The sequence below is a fragment of the Pelophylax lessonae genome, assembly GCF_965119305.1.
Source record: "Pelophylax lessonae genome assembly, chromosome: 2".
Classification (NCBI taxonomy): domain Eukaryota; kingdom Metazoa; phylum Chordata; class Amphibia; order Anura; family Ranidae; genus Pelophylax; species Pelophylax lessonae.
In genome coordinates, this window is record NC_138769.1 from 509,845,386 (window position 1) to 509,863,327 (window position 17,942).

Genomic DNA, 17,942 nt, shown 5'->3' on the forward strand with positions numbered 1-17,942 from the left:
TTTTTTTTTTTTCCTTTTTGAGATCTACAATCAACTTGATAACCCCAGTCTGGCCAGCAAGCGCGCACTGACCTCGGCTCTGCGCTAGGCCACGACATAGCCCAACCGAACGGGGCTGGCCTGCAAGTTAAATGCCTCGTGAGGTTGCATACAATCGGGTCTCCGGCCTGCGTCGCAGTGTTCCTCCTGGCCAACAGCCCACCCATTTTGATGGCGAGGAGGTTCTGTCTGGAGCGGTGCCCGCCTGGCTCCTGGTATGGTCAGAATGAGTAGCTATCCCCCTTTCCTGGGGGGTTTTGAGGTGGACGCGGGCCCCTCCCTGGTATGTTCGGACCCCGGGTTCCCCTCCTTCCCATTAGGCCTCCCCTTAAGTCTGATGGTCCTGTGGGTCATCTACCTCTCCCCCCTCCACCTATACTGGGGTTGTATTGTGGTTTGGCTACCTCCTGGGGCTGAGGCAGGGTGCTGTCCTGGCGATGGGGGGGCCCTTCTTGCTCTGTGTCTTGCCTGGGCCCAGGGATCCCTCCTGGGTCCCTCATGCACATGCAATTTTGTTGTAGCCTATTGCTTACGGATGGGCCTTGAAAAGGACTATCCACTTCATCTGCGACCATTTCTAGCTGGATCAGATAGACAGTGATTCAGGCCTATTTGATTAAGGTTCAGGTTCCTCCTTTCCCTGTGAAAGCGCACTCTATGCGGGCGCTCAGTGCTTTTTTGGCCTTTCGTCACAAGGCGGCTGCTTGGTCGTCGGTGCACACTTTCACAAAATTGTATAAAGTGGATGTGTTGGTATCTGCGGATGCCTCTTTTGGCCGCAAGGTTTTGCAGGCTGCTGTTTAGGGGGCTTGTTCCCTCTTTTGGGGTGTAATGTTTTCCAGGTGTTCTCCAGTTGTTTTGGTTGAGCTCCTGTTACCTGGTTGGCTACAGTTTAGGCTTGGGAATTTTTTCTTGCTGTTCCCACCAATCATGATTGACACTGCTTTGGGACGTCCCAATGGTGAAGATGATCAGGAGCTGTGTTGGTCAATGAATGAAAGAGAAAATGGGATTTTTGACTTGCTGTAAAATCCATTTCTCTCATGTTCATTGACGGACACAGCACCCACCCCTCTATGGAGTTGTATTACTTCTGACTGCTTGTAACAAAATGAGTACCTGTAGCAGAGAGAGGGAGCATACCTCCTGGGAATGCCCAGTCAAATTATTTTTCTATCTAGTGTCTTCCTCCTGTACGGGGCAGTATACCCCAATGGTCAAGAAGATCAGGAGCGGTGTCAATCAATGAATGTCAGGGAAATGGATTTTACGTTCGGTTAAAAATCCAATTTTTTTCGTATGATTTTCTGATCGTGTGCATTAGGCAAGAATTTTTTCGGCAAGTAAAAAAAGATCTTGCCAGAAATGCAGTGCAAAACAAAGGAACCTTACCTTTTTTTTTTTTATTGTGTAAATTACTAGTACCTTCAATTACTTTATGGAGATAAACAAAGGCATACATGTTTAAAGCCCAGTCTGTATGACAGCGAAGTCTGCCCCCATAGATACAATAGAGAAATGCCTACCGACAAGAAGGGTCAGGAAAAGCCTTAAAAAAAGAAAATGAATGCAGACACCACAGTGAAGGGTTGGTAACCTGCAGTCTGTTTTTTTTTTTGGGGGGGTTTAGATACCCTTTTTAAAGGGGTATTTCTGTGCTTTTCCATATCGGGTAAGGCTGTCTATTCACAATTCATGTGCATCTGATTGGACTCGGTCATTGTTTCCACCTCACTCAATTTTAAATTGACTTTTGTTGTGCCGAGGGTGCAGACAGGGCCATCTACAGCTTGAATACTGGTAGTTTCAGCTGGAATCAACTTAAGTTTGAGGTTTGTCTTGCTTAATTTGGCGCTGTGTAGGACAAATGCAGACTTCTGAGTTTTCTATTTACTATGTGTGGCTGATGTGCCTGCCCAAGATGGTTTCAGTGGGGTTGATTTACTAAAGGCAAATAGACTTTGCACTCTGCAAGTGCAGTTGCTCCAGAGCTTGGTAAATTGTTATTTGTAAAGTGACGCTTTAACTAATCGCATGCAAAGAAAAAGAAAATACAGCATTTTGATTGCATATGGTTGGATGAAGGAAGTCAGCAGAGTGCCCCTTCATTTTGCTAATCTCTGGACAACTGCACTTGCAAAATTGCACAGTTTATTTGCCTTTAGTAAATCAACGCCACTGAAACCATCTTGGGCAGGCGCATCAGCCACACATAGTAAATAGAGAACAACTTGAAAGTCTGCATTTGTGTGTGTGTTGGGTTGATTTCATTAAGGTTTTCTAAGTCCCAGTATTTAGTTAACTAGAAATGTAATCTTTTGTCAGTTTTTTTTTTTTTTTTTTTTTTTTATTGGGATTGATTTTGCTTCTCCTTAAAAGCAATTTTCACTTTTCATTCTTTATATGTTTCTTTCTTCTAGGTGCTGCTCACATTTCTGCCTCTTTACTACGTTTTCTAACTGACTGCTTTTATATTTGACAGCTTTATCTGCGTTGTAGTCCAACATACATATGATAGCATTTGGCAATTTCTGTGTGCCTGCATTGTCTAGAATTCTCGATTTTCCAGCAAATTGTGTGTTTTATTATTAAAAATTCCTGTAGCCTTGTACTTGGGGTCAACTGAAAGTGGACGTTTCCCAACTATGCTTGTCATTCTTTCCTTTTTTGTTGTGTTCACTGATTTTCCCTGATCTCGCACCATGGTGTACTTTATTCTTTTTCTTTTAGAGGGGCATCTCCCAAGAATGTGCACAAGGCCACTTTTTTTCTATTCTTCCATTTGTACATATTTGCATTGAATTCCATTAAGCACCACCAGAATCCAGCTCAATTGTCTCTTTACCTAGAGCAAACCCGACATGTATTGTGGTTTTCAATGCCTATAAATAAATGCTCCTGAGTACAGATCTCAATGCAAACATGCCTGACAGTTCTTCTTGTTTTCTCTCCTCACTAATGTATCCAGTCGCTAATGTGGACTTACTTTTCTTGCAGATGAGAGCAGAGAACAAGGAGAGAAAGATGCCAGCAAAATCACCACTTACCCTCCTGGAACAGTTCGGTTTGATAGTGAGCTCAGGGCTGTTCAAGTCAGCTGTGGCTTTCACCATTCAGGTAAAGTTGTTTGGTATAGTGAATAGAACAGTGGCTGCCAGCTTGGCTGCATGACATCTCCAAGAGACTACACAAGAGGGTGGATTTGATTTAAATCGCTATTTGAATCATGAATTAAATCACTAGTAAAAAAGGCTTGATTTTAAATCATAATTTTTAAAGAGCAACTGTCATCTCTGTCCCGCAGAGGCTCCTCCTCTGACCAGCTGTTGACTCACGACAGTCCCATTCACATTAATGGGAGGGCTGGTGATGCGGCAGTAATGCAACAAGGTGAGGGACGTGGCGGCAGCAGGTGAGTGGATGCCCACTAAAAGGCGCTGCCATGATGGATCTGAAATGACAGGTGCTCTTTAAATGTAAGGACTTATTCTTGCTGTTTTTAATATTTACAAACAAAATTAAGGTTTTGTATTTAGAACAAAAAGCTGTCAGGTTAGTAAAATAGAGATATCAGAACCAATTTTAGTTTAATCACACGTAGTTGAACTACTCAAATTCTTTTATTTAATTAAAACATTTTCATACATATAATCTTGTATTTGCGTAAACATCAATGTTTAGTAACTGAAGTGCATAAACAAAATATCTTTGAAAAAACAAACTATAGAACTAAGGCTACTTTCACACCTGAGCGTATCGTTTTCGCGCGGTTTTACCGTGATTTTTACCGCGATTTTACCGTGACTTTTACCGTGATTTACAGGCATTTTTACAGGCGTTTTTTGTGCAGGCGTTTTTAGATTGAATAGAAACCAATGGAAAACGCCTGTAATCTGCCCAAAAAGAAGCTCATGTACTTTTTTGAGCGTTGGGCATTTTGCTTGCAGCGTCAAAACGCTCAGATGTGAACAGGGGCCATTGAAATGAATAGGATTTGTCTTTTTGGGCGTTTTGAGAGCTGATCCTAGAGCAGAAAAACTCCCCAAAAACGCCTAGATGTGAACGGAGCCTTAGTGCCGGTTCACACTTGTGCGATTTGCGAGATCGCATGTAATTCGGAGCGCACTGCTCCTTCATTACATGCGATCTCATGCGCGGATGCGAGTTCAGTCATACACTTTGTATGGCTGAATTCACAGCGCATCCGCAGCAAACTTGCACATGAGGCTTTTTTTGAGAATCGGATCGCTCAGTGGTTCACACTTGTGCGATCCGATTCTGTGCGAACTTGCAGATCGCACTGCGATATGCGATCGCAACTGGGGGTGTCAAATTTTAATTGACACCCCCTGCGTATCGCATATGGCAGTGTGAACTGCCAGATGTGCGGATGCATTGCGGGAACACGCTGCATATTCGCAGCGTTCCCGCATCGCACAAGTGTGAACCGGCACTTAAATTGAATAGAAGATCAGCTGGGTTCACATAAAAAAAAACTTCACACACGGTCCTTTCATCACAGCACGTCTTCTCATGTTTCATACGGGCCACCAGGCACTTTATTAAAATATTCCCAAACTGGGTCTCTTTTATGGCCTGCTGCCATTTTGCTCCTCAAGGGAGGAATAAAGCACTTCAACCTATGTGCAGAAAGATCACAAGGTTTATAAGCTGCTTGGGTTTCACTTTCATTTTTTACTGCTTGCCCTTCCTCCTCACACTTTGAGCCTGGCACAGATGCATTTCTCTTCGAGCAATAATACAGTTTGTAGTGTACATAGATTTGCAAACAATAGGCTAAAGGAATTTTCCTGAACTTTGTTTCATCCCATGGTTACTGTGAAATTGTGTGTGCATCAAGGCAGTGCATGGATTCATTGAATGAGTTAACCAAAAATATATATAAATATTGCAGAATATACAGCCTCATGCTACATAACTAAGCTCCAATTCCATGCTGAATAAACTAAATTATTAATTAATCTTAAATAGAAAACTATATTTAGATACATTTTTACTCCAAAGCGTTTTTTATTAAAATAAATTTGATTAAAAAAAAAAAAAAAACTGATTTTATTATTTTTTTTTTTTTTTAAATCATTGATTTTTATCCACCCTGCTACAGTCTATAAATGTAATGTTATAGAAGACTGTCCAAAGGTGCTTTAGGAGACAGACTGGGAACATGTTAGATAACAGTGCTAGCAATCACTTCCACTGCTGTGGTTCAAGGACTGCACAGTAAGTGCCAAATGGCCACAGGTTAGGCACCACAGGAATCGTACTAGTGCTGCCTGCTGATGACATGGTAGCCCTCACTTACATAGCAGATTGTGAAGTGCAGATCCTTGGTGTACACCACATGTACTTTACTTTTTCAAAATATAGTGTTCGCCAATTTGTTGAAATGCTAGTAGCTATGTAATGAAACCTAATCAGTGTTTTACCAGTTTCAGTGCTTACCAGTCTCTTATTTTAAGAAAATAATCAGTTTAGGTGCTATTTTAGTCTTTTCCCAATTGTCTTTTTGTTTGGTTGTAGTGGTTTTAATGGAAAATGGAGACGTGTACACTTTTGGATATGGTCAACACGGCCAGCTGGGGCATGGTGATGTGAGTTGTAGGTAAGCATGAACAAGATTTTTTTTTAATTTTCAATAGGTGACATTTTAAATAAAATGTAAAAAAAATGAATTTGGTTTTGTGAGTGACACTTTAATAGCTGGAGGAAGGACACAAGTTGATGCTATCCGTGCTAAACTCTACTCATGTCATATATAGATATTTGTAGTCCAGTATTTAGTATAAACATTTCCCTTCATGCAAATATTAGAGCAGAGCTGCACCAGTTTTAGTAAACCTCACCCCAAGTGTTGCCTGCAGAAACCTTTTTCGGTCTCTTTATGAGAAACATAGGAGCCCCTCTTGGTGTATGTATGTATATATATATATATATATATATATATATATATATATATATATATATATATATATATATATATATATATATATATATATATATATATATATATATATATATATATATATAATTTTTTTTTGCTATATTCTCCCAGATGATAAAAGGGAGATTGCTGTTACCATTCAAGTTCACCCCCACCATGCCTGAGAGAAGGTATTTAGAGAGGCCGTCACTTGGTACACACTTTGCATATTTGGGTGCATGCTGTCATGTTCACTTGTTGCAGTGATATCAGCTCAGGCAAGATAAAACAATACTGGTGCTGAATGCTCTCTTGCATCTACAACCTGTGTGGATGTAGCCTTACTTTTTACCTTTTAACCCCCATTCACATTGACTGCGGCTTTGAAATCGTGCTACTTCATCTGAAATTGCACGATTTCAAAGCTGCATCTCAGTGCGACTTTGGGTGTGACTTTGAAGACATATGTGTGGCTTCATGCACAGATGTCTATTCAAGTCGTACCCGAAATTGCCAAAAGTAGTGCATGTACTTTCCAAAACTGTGTGGCACCCCAAAGTTGGTGTTGCACCTATTTGAACAGTCCGATTGCCGGCAATAGGATGTGACTTGTCATGTGATTTGACCTGTCAAAACGCATGACAGGTCTCTTCAATGTCAACGGGGGCTGACTCCTTTCAGAAATGTCAGGTTTGCTTGTTTGAAACGTTGTCACTGTATATAAAGTGCTTATTGCACTGAAGGTTCTTGGAGGGAAAACTGCAAACGTTTTTGTGTCCAGGAAGTCTTTGTCCTACTTCCACTTTAGCAGAGATGTCTGAAGATCAGCTGGCACTGCCCATTAATACCTTATGAGCTCTTATAAGATATGCATGCATCTTTCAAACAGCCAGATCTCTCAGCATATAGTGAACTTGATAAATAGACCATCGTTTTTTACCTAGTTTTTAATCCTAGTTTTTGGGTTTGTTTTTGTTTTTTTAAGTTTTTAACTATTAATGTTTCAAACAAGAGTCACAACACTTTCACTCAAGATTCACACGGTTTACCTATTAACTTTTACCTCAAAGTCACACATTTTACAATTGATTTTAAGTGCATTTTGTGTGAAAACCTTTAAAAATAGAGCCCATAGTCCTTTACTTGTGGTGTAACGTTATCTTTTGACAGTTGTGACATGTTATCCTACTGGCTTTTGAACATGTTTTTGTAGCTGACTTTCATGGCAAGGTCTTATCTCTTGTATTTCTGCCTTCTGATCCAGTGCTTTGAGCTTATAGGGTGGGGGGAAGGTTGAGGATGCATAACATGTTCTGTACAATTCATTGCTTTATATGCATTTTAGGTTTCCCTTATTGTAAGAGGAGACGGTCAATTTTATCTGCGATGATAGAAGTATTAGAAATCACTTGTAATGCATGAAACTGATACCGTCTGCAACTTGCTCACATTTAATATGGCAATACAAGCAAGATATCCTGCTTGTGAGTTTGTTCTCTCTAATGCTTTGAGTTTGTCACACCATGTGTATGTAAAGCAATTTGTTCTTTACTTAGGGGCTGTCCAACACTAGTACAAGCACTGCCAGGCCCAAGTACACAAGTCACGGCTGGAAGCAATCACACTGCTGTCCTTTTAATGGATGGACAAGTATTTACCTTTGGAAGTTTCTCTGTAAGTTTTAAAAATAAGAAATCTGCTATATTTGAGAAATTGTTTCCTATATGTTTATAATTTAAATAATGTTTCCCCCTTTCTCACAGTTGATTAATTTAATTTGACTACTAAACAAGCGAAAGCCACCATACACTGGCATAGTGTAGCATTCTAATTTTAAAAGAAGTCTAAACCATAGTAATGTACTTACTTTTTAAAAAATAGAAAAAGCAGCTTATCTGAAGTTGGGGGTCTGGGAGCTTGAACTCTTCGTCAATGCGCTATTCTGGTTCAAGTAAACTCAAAGGTCCATAAGAGCGAATTGTAAATGTTTGTAGAAATAGGTAGTGTTTACACTTATGACTGCAGTGATTGGTTTATAGTGATCAAAAAGTAAAGAGCCATGTTTTGCCAGTTAGCCCAATCACAGGCATTACACAGGATCACTAATAAACAGCAATAAAGAAAATTGGTTCCACCTACACCTGTGTATTGTTTTGGTTTTTTTTCACCCTTTTTTTTTTTAATACAATAGCGATGTGTGGTAGTAAGGTGCTTTAAAGTTAATGAAGATGGCACATTTTTATTGCAGATCCACCACTTTTTTGTTCTTGTATATATTATACAGTATATGGACAATTCTGTTTGTTCATTACATATGCAGGCTCTGCTTCCTTTGAGCCTTAAAGTGTTACTAAACCCAGGAGCCTGCATTTACTATATCTGGACTCCCACAGTACACAGAACATGGAAATTCAATTTTTTTAGTAAATATAAACAGCAAAATACTTTTTCTCATCCTTTTTTTTTTTTTTTTTTTTTTTACGGTGAGTTTTATTAAAGGTTTGGTACAATACAAAAAAAAAATATAAAGTGAGTTTTGCAAAAGTTCAAAAATTTACAAAAGTCATATAAAAACTGTACAAGCACTTAAGGCAGGAAAACACCCGAGCAATATACAGTCGATCATACCGATAGCAGTGAACGTGACCATCAAAGGACGGTAGTATACAGCGCTACCGGCCCGTATCCGGGCATTGCACCCCTCTGTCCCAAATCTTATTGAACTTTTGGGGACATCCCCTGTGTTTGTATAGGAGTTTATGGAAGGGGAGGATATTGTTTGTTTCTTTGAGCCAGAGCCCAAAAGTAGGGGGAGTATTCCTCATCCACTGTCTGGCTATTAGTTTACGTGCAACAAACAACGTTTCCTGTAAGAATATTGTAGTGGATTTGGGCATATCTGCATCCGGGTAAACCCCCAGGAGGCACTCCTTAGGGGAGAGCTGTAGGGGAGATCTCATTTTATCTTGGAGGAAAGTGACAATCTGACGCCATAGATCCTGCATTTAGGGGCAGCTCCAAAGTCAATGGAAAAAGGAGGCCTCAGGGTCTCCGCACATAGGGCAAGAGGGGGCCAGGTTGGGTTTATACTTTGTCAGTCTAAGGGGAGTGAGATACGCCTTGTGGAGTATAAAGGTCTGGGTCAAATGGTCAGATAGCTTTGGTGAAACTCGTTTACATGTCTCAAGGGCATCCTCCCACTCCTCGTCCTCCATAGCTCCCACACTCCGTTCCCAGCGAGTCTTAAGTGCATATGCTATCGTGGTGGAAGAGGGCGTGTGGAGCTTGGAGTAGAATATAGAGATGAGGTGGCTGGGTTCTGTACATTTAACAATGTCGAGGGTAGTAATTGGCTCTAGTCCTAGTGGTCCGTCAGGGAATTGAGATCTATATGCGTGTGAGAGCTGCAAGTACCTGTATTGCATGAGGCTGGGGAGAGAGAACTGTTCCCTCAGGGTTTCAAAGGATTTCAGGCCAGCAGTCGTGGAGATGTGGCTAAGGAGAAAGATGCCTCTCCCACACCACACGGAGGGGTCGGGGATGGAGAGGAACTCCCGTAAGGTACTGTTGTGCCATAGGGGGGTGAGGTTGTGGAACGGGGAGCACTGGAGCTTGTCTGCCACCACCTCCCAAATTCGACTATAGTGGTACAAGATGGACCTAGGGCACAGGGACTCCTCCGAGCCCCTGACACCCCTAAGTATAACCGGTAGGGGATCCCCGAGAGGTTGAGCCCACCCGGGGCAAAACAGAATCAGGAATCGCTCCCTGTTTGTCTTATCTATGTGGAATAGCTGAGACAACTGCGCCGCTACATAGTACAGATGAAGTCCGGTAAGGCCACCCCCCCCCCCACCCAGGTTTGAGGGATTCTTGAGCTTGTGCCAGGAAATTTTATGTCGGTTAGGACCCCATACAAAAGCTTTAAGGAGTGATTACATCTGCTTAAAGAACTTAAGTGGTAAATAGGGGAGTGCGACACAGCATAAAGGACTTTGGGGAGGAGAACCATTTTAATCAAGTTGACTCTTCCCATCACTCCCAATGGCAATTTTGACCACACTTGAATTTTAGCCTTAAGCAGAGGGAATAAGGGCTGCACATTATCTGGGATATAATCCGCCGAGCTAGCCGTCACTTGAATCCCCAAGTATTTAATACGGGAGTCACACTGCAAGGCCGGATTTGCGGGGGTGACCACCGTCGGGCTCTCGTCGAGTGGGAGGATCTGCGATTTATCCCAGTTTATTTGAAGACTGGAAAACCGTCCATAATGTTCAATCAAGGAAAGGGCCGTAAGCAGGGACACGTTAGAATCTTCTAAATAAAGCAAGGTGTCCTCAGCGTACATACTGATTTTCTCCATTAATGACCCTCTGCGAAGACCATGGATCTCAGGGTGTGCTCTGATAGCGTTCGCTAGGGGCTCCGCGGCTAGGGCATAAAGTAAGGGGGGGATAGGGAACACCCTTGGCGGGTGCCCCTAGAAAGGGGGAACTCGTTTGACTGCCAGCCGTTAGCCAGGACCCTCGCCACCGGGGGGCTGTACAAAAGTTTGACCCACTTTATAAAGTTAGGTCCAAAGCCATATCGTTCAAGACAAGCCCACAAAAAGGGCCATTCCACCGAGTCGAATGCTTTAGTCGTGTCCAAGGAGACCACTACCCTGCCACCGACTCAGTCGTGGTGCGCCTGGAGGTTCATAAATAACCGGCGGATGTTAAACGAGGTATTCCTTCCAGGCATGAACCCAGCCTGATCTGGGTGTATGAGTGAAAGGCTCACCTGGTTGAGGCGGAGGGATAGAATTTTAGCGAGGATTTTAATATCTACTTGGAGCAGCGAGATAGGGCGGTATGATTCTGGGAAATGCGGGTCTTTGCCCGGTTTAGGGATTAACACTATTAGCGCATGGAAGGGGGCAGGACAGAATCCTCAAACAGGGATTGAAATAGGGAGAGTAGTTTAGGGTAGAGAAGTTCGGAGTATTGGGCGAAGTACTCAACCGGGCTTTAGATCTAGGAAACTTGGACACGGCTTCCGCAATCTCCCCTTCGGACAGAGGTGCCTTGAGGATTGCCACCTTTTCGGGTGTCAGAGTTGGGAAGTCAACCATCTCTAAAAAGTCATGCATGTCAGTACAGTCAGCAGGGGCCCTAGAAGTGAAGAGTGTACTAACTACGAACAGAAGCGTTGTCGCCTCGTCAGGGTCAGTTATTTCAGTACCTAGCTCATCTTTGAGGGTTATTACTCCCTGAGGCCTGTCTTCACAGTGGACTAAGTATGCAAGCAGTTTACCAGCACGCTCCCCATGGGCAAACAGATTCTGTTTCTGAAAAAATAACTTTGTTTTCGCTTTTTCGTAGTCAAGTTGGGATAGCACTCTAGAGATCAGTTTGTACTGGGATTCGTTTGCCGGAGTCGGGTCTGCCATGAAGGCCCGCTCAGCCGCAGACAGATTAGTCATTGCCCTGGAGTATGCCTCAGCAGCCCGCGCCTTGATAGCTTTGACACGGGCGATCATAGTGGATCTAGCGAACAGTTTGAATGCCTCCCACACCGCTGCCGGGGGAGCCGTGCCATCATTATCAGAGAAGAATTGTGACCAGGCCCCCTCTATGCCATCCTCATCAGACATCAAGGCAAGCCAGGCGGGGTTCAAGCACCAAGCTGGAGGAGGTCGACTGCAGGGCAAGGACAGTGTGATCCAGTATGGGCAGTGGTCAGAGAGGGTCCTAGGGGAGAAGCCCGCTGCCAACAATCTGGGGAGCAGGGTCCGGGACAATAGTACCATGTCTATACAAGACATGGAGTGGTGTGCAGCTGAGAAGCAGGAGTAGGCACGCTGAGTGGAGTATTTAGTACACCAGGAGTCGGCCAGACCAAAGCTCTCCAACAAGCGGGAGAACCTGGTGTGTGACGACGTCGGTGGTGCTGGAGAGGCACTATGGGACCTGTCAAGGGTAGAGTCCAATACATGGTTAGTCTCCCAACCAGTTCACCAGGGCCCCCGGGTGTTGTCATAAACGCCAAACCCTCCAAAATGATCGTACTAGAATAAGGGGGGGGGGGCACATAAAAAGCCATCAGTAACAGTAATTTCCCATAAACTGACGTTTTAAGAAAGGCATATCTACCCAGTGGATCGACTTGAGATCCCAGGAGCTGGAAATGCACCGTTTTGGCCACCAGGAGCGCCACACCCCTAGAGTGGGAACTGTATGCTGAGTGGTACACCCAGCCAAACCAAGGCCGCTTAAGAGACTGCTGCATGCGGCCTTCCAATGCGTCTCCCCCAGCACTAGGATATTTGCCCTAATGCGGTGCAAAATGTTGACGACAGCTGTCCTCTTTATCTTATCACGCATACCCCGGACATTCCACGTCATCAATTTGAGTGCGGCCATGGCAGGGGTATTGTGTGGCGTGGAACAGAGACTCCCAGGATCTCAGTCACCAAGTCTTTAACACCATCATTCACATAGTAAGATATTTGTAGTAATAAGCGACTGCATAGAAACAAACAGGTAGTGCTTGAGTCAAAGTTATGTAGTAGACAAACAATGCAATGATTGTACCAAAAAAAATCTGTTAACATTCTTAAGATCCCATCCCTCCCACCCTGCCCTGCACCAACCTCCACTTGTGCGTGCATGTTCCCAAAAATGCGCCCCAAACAAAACAGACCGTCGTGCGACCGGAGGGAGATGTAACCAAAAGAAAGGTGACCCCCAGGCCATCCAGTAGAAACAGAAGGAGGCACTGATGAGAGGATCAGGGTGCCCTGGGGGCTCGGATCATCCAAGGGTCGCAGAAGACAACAGGGGGACGGCGCAAACACTCACCGGAGCGGGTGTAGGGGGCGAAAACAAGCAGGTGCATCGCTGGGGAGCAAAGCCTTTAGGCAGATGGAAGGCCATAGGAAGAGGAAAAAACAGTCTCATCCATGGAGCTGGGGCGCTCTGCCGGTATAACTTGTAAGAATTAGTCCCATTAGGCACAGCATGGGGGAGGGGAAGGTGAAAGTGTCAATGTCTCCAGTTCCAAAGGATCTACAGAACCCCTCCACCCGAACATAGCAGCGGATAAGGCACAGGCAATCAGGGGAAGAACGTGGAGGTGTCTGGGTGAGGTGGTCAAGCTCTTGCTTCATGGTGTTCCAACCAGGTTATGGCGGATTCAGGGTCCTCAAAAAAGTGTGCTCGGTCATCTCCCTCCACTTTAAGGCGGGCTGGGTATAACATGGAATACTTGATATTTTTGATACGCAAACAGCGTTTGACCTCCAGAAAACTCTTGCAGCGCTTCTGGACTTCCGCTGAGAAGTCTGGAAAGATGGCCACTTTGTGGTTTCCAAGTGGGATGTTCCCTTTAACTCTGGCCAGGCGCAATATGGCATCCCTGTCCCGATAATTCAGGAATTTTGCGATCAAGGTGCAGGGGGGTGCTCCCTGAGGTGGGGGGCGCCCCAAAAGGCGGTGTACACGTTCCACCACGAAAGTAGGTGAAAAGGAGTCCCTGCCTGAATGAGTAATTGCTCCAAATAGGATGAAGGGTCCGTGCCCTCGGAGCCCTCTGGGAGGCAGATGAACCGCAGATTACAGCGGCGTAACCTATTTTCCATGTCATCTTGTTTTTGGAGTATAAGGTTCACTTGATGCTGCAGCCTGTCTGAGGAGTTTTGCAGGGGAGTCTTCCACCTCACTAATCCTGTGTTCAGTTTCAGTAACCCTGTCCCCTAGCTTCTGCATATCTTGCCTCAATAAAGAGATAGCAACCTTTTACCTCCTCAATTTTGGTTGTCAGCGTAGCCTGGCATGTAGAGATAGCTTCCAATACCCTGGATGTTGCAGGGCCCTCAGCTGTCCCCACCTCCGGAGTAGAGTTGGTGCCATCTTGGATTGAGGCCTCCTTTTCTTGTCGCCGGAATGAGGCCAGTTTCGCCGTGGCCCCCGGAGCCTTTCTTCGGCGGGGACATGAGGAGGTAAGTAACGCAGGTTTGCGGGAGGTGTAGGGAGGATTATCGTGCCCGTAGGGCTGCAGGATCAGCGGTATAGGAGATCCGTCTGGCAGAGCTCCTCTCACACACGTCCTCTTACATGCGGCGCCAGGCCACGCCCCCCAGTCTTGTGTGACTTTTATCAGTGTCCAGCCCAGCACTGTTTAAAGCTTGTAGGAGTTTTCATTCCCCTCTGCCTGTCTTATGAGGCTGCATGACCCCTGACCCTCTGGCCAGTGCTAATTGCCCCTGTACCGATCAGTCACCCTCCCAAGAAGAGAAACTCTAGCAATACACCTAAATCTGAGCATGTGTAGAGTGCCCCCAAGGTTCTGTGCTATCAGATTGATTGGGGACAGTGGAAGAAGGGGAGGATCAGAGAACGTGATCAAACAGCCTTTTTACACAATGCACAGGATTAACTAGATTCCACAGTGAGTATAACCAGCATGCTTTACTGCATATACCGACTGATTTTACTGTTGTGGGTTTAGTAACACTTTACTATATCGCATTGTAGGTCTACCAGAGAGGGTTTGTCTAAAGACATTGGAGTTTTTGCAGTCGCTAATGATATCCAGAAATGATGTACATACAGCCTTGGTCAAAAGTTTTGAGAATAACACATATACATTTTCAGTCTGCTGCCTGTTTTTATCATGGCAGTTTGCATATACTCCAGAATGTTATGAGTAGTGATCAGATGAATTGCAGTTAAATGGAAAGTCCCTTTTTGCCATGAAAATGAACTTAATCCCATAAAAAAACATTTCCACTGCAATTGTGAAGAAGGCTTCAGGGCACCCAAGAAAGTCCAGCAAGAGCTTGGACCGTCTATTGATTCAGCTGCGGAAATGGAGGCACCACCAGTGCAGAGCTTGCTCAGGAATGGCAGCGGAAGGTGTGAGTGCATCTGAACACACAGTGAGGCGAAGACTTTTGGAGGATTGCCTGGTGTCAAGAATGACTGCAAAGAAGCCACTTATCTCCAGGAAATACAGCAGGTACAGACAGATCTGCAAAAGGTACAGGGTTTGAACTGCTACAGCCTGGCGTAAAGTCCTTTTCTCTTAATCCCCTTTCTGATTGTCTGGAGAAGGTGAGCGCTACCATTAGTCCTGTCACGCCAACAGTAAATCATCATGATTCATGTGTGGGTTTACTCACAATTTTTCCTAAGAACACAGCCATTAATAAAGAATGGTATAAAAACATTGTCCGAGAGCAACTTCTCTCAACCATCCATCTCCCAACAGTTTGACAAACAATGCCTTTTTAATCATGATGTAGCGCCTTGCCATAAGCCTGAAGTTATAACGAAGTGGCTTGGGGAACAAAACATTGAAATGGGTTCATGGCCAGGAAATTCCCCAGACCCTAATCCCATTGAGAACTTGTCAATCCTCAAGAGGCGGGTGAACAAAAAACCCCCACATATTCTGACAAACTCCAAGCATTGTTTATGCAAGAATGGGCTGCTATCAGTCAGGACGTGGCCCAGAAGTTGATTGACAACCTGCCAGGGTGATCTGCAGAGGTCTTGAAAAAGAAGGGTCAACACTGCAAATATTGACTACATAAATTTAATGTATATGTCTATAAAAGCCTTTGACTCTTGTGAAATACTTGTAATTATACTTCCGTATACCATCAAAACATCTGACAAAAAAAATCTAAAAACACTTAAGCAGCAGACTTGGTGAATAAAAATACTTGTCATTCTCAACACTTTTGGCCATGGCTGTATATACTACATGCCCACTTTGTGTTTTGCTGACGTGTGGCCTCTTAAATAATGAGAAGTATGGATATTAATACAATGTCCCCTTTATATCAACATAAAGGTGTAAACACCAGCCCTAAGCTTTGCATACAGTAAATCTAACCTCCTTGGATGATTTTTTTTATTTCAATGTATTCTGATTTTATGGTTTGCTATTAAATTGTCTGTTACAGAAAGGACAGCTAGGAAGACCTATTGTAGACATGCCTTATTGGAATGCAAAGCCAGCCCCAATGCCCAACATTGGCTCAAAGTATGGAAGGAAAGCAACCTGGGTCGGGGCAAGTGGAGACCAAACTTTCCTGCGGATTGATGAAGCACTTATCAACTCACATGTGTTAGCCACATCTGAGATCTTTGCAAGTCGTCACATAATAGGTAAGCAAGAGACTATTGTGCTGGTTTTAGTGAATTATGTCTTAGATATACCAAATTTTACCAAGCATACAATTTGATAGGCTGTGTTATCTATTTATTCAAGCTGTATATATTGTGTGTATATCCATATTGCTTAAGTTTGTGTACTGAACATTGGATAATGGTGCTGCTGAAACGTTTTGCAATGAGCATCGTATGTGAGGCTTTGCCTTAAAGAGAGAATAAGCTTTGGAAGCTGTGCCCAAAAAAGGGCAGGCAAGTAGGCAAAGGACTAGTCACTAGTCCATGCAGCTGAAATTTATCCCATTATTGACTTACCATGCTTTGCTCTGTATCTGTGTGTAGGAAGCCACCTTGTCAGAGACAGGGCTTTGCTTCCTCCTTGAACAGTAAGCAGCATAGTAGTGACATCACCAGTTCATCGCTAAAGCAGTCAGAGGCAATAGTGCCCTATGTCACACACTACAGATATGCAGCTCTATGGCAGTGGGTACAGGAGTGCCTAGGCACCCTCCCATACCAGGAAGTGTTTTTTTTTTTATCCCCCTAAGGAATTTAGAACAAAAAATAGATTCTACATGGTACTGCTTAAAGCAGACCTTCAGTCATTTTTTCATGTTCCCATTAAATCCTCTGTCCTTGTTTTAACTTTGGATAGTAAGACATTTTTTTTCTGCCAATAAATACCTTCTATAGCCCACTTCCTCTTTCTTGTCTGGTAATGAGCCTAGGCTAATGACATCATGCACAGCTCGCTCTCTCACTCTTGTGAGAGTTTGCCAGCAAAGGAGGAGGGGTGAGTCATAGGAGAGCCAATGAGAGCTGCAGAGCTGGGGGGGGGGGGGCTAGATGAGGACCGAGATAAAAGGAGACTGCAGAAATCAATGTGTAATAATCGAGAGGAGAGAAATGTGCAGGCAAGCAGTGGTGTGAGTTTGTCTGTATATATATATATATATATGTGTGTGCCTGTGTATCTGTGTAAATCCAGGAAGTGAACAGGCTGCAGCTTTAGCTGCCCATAGTTAAAATGGCTGCAGCAAGACTTAGTGGTGGGCGATTTCTGGCAAGTACAGAATCACAGTATATATAAAATATGTAAAGTGGTTGTAGGGAAGCTTTAGAATGGCAAAGATGTTTTTATGACCAATTGTGAGCAGACTGCAGTTCCTCCTTAACCACTTCCTGGAAACCGACGTACCTGTATGTCGGCTTGCAGAAGTGGTTGTACCGGGATGATGCCTGCAGCTGTAGGCATCAACCTGGTATCGTTTTTTTAGAGCCGGCGGTCAGCTTTCAGAAGATAAAAGCCGATATGGCTCAGCAGCCACTCGGCCGTTATCCCAGCGAGCTGGAGGGGACGTATTCGACTTCGATCGGGTCTCCAATCATGTAACCTAGAAGCAACGTTGCCTCCGGTTTACTCAGTATTGAAAAATGCAGATTTCGGCATTTTGAATACTTTGAATTGTAGTGGAGGGATCCCCGATCCCTCCATAAAGAGTACCTGTCACTGCCTATTACTGTTACAAGCGATGTTTAAATTGCTTGTGACAGCGATAAGTGATCGGATTTTTTTTTTTTTTTTTAATAAACCGTGTTAAAAATAAAAAATGATTATAAAAGTGCCCCCGTCCCCGTAAGCTCACGCACGAAAGAAAACGCACACGTAAGTCGTGCCTGCAAATGAAAGTGGTGTTCAAATGACATGTGAGCTATCACCGCGATTGCCAGAGCAAGAGCAATAACTCTGGAAAACCTCCTCTGTAACTCTAAACTGGTAACCGTTAAAAATTTTAAAG

At 43.9% G+C, this 17,942-nt stretch overlaps 1 protein-coding gene across 1 annotated transcript in view; it reads left to right on the top strand.

The window, feature by feature from the left end:
- The window catches only part of MYCBP2 (MYC binding protein 2), a 553,924-nt gene that overhangs the window by 176,088 nt on the left and 359,894 nt on the right, over positions 1 to 17,942 (top strand). Inside the window, 4 exon segments of the mRNA XM_082246610.1 lie at positions 3,037 to 3,156; positions 5,581 to 5,662; positions 7,537 to 7,654; positions 15,936 to 16,140. Of these exon segments, the coding sequence (XP_082102736.1) occupies positions 3,037 to 3,156; positions 5,581 to 5,662; positions 7,537 to 7,654; positions 15,936 to 16,140 (525 nt within the window).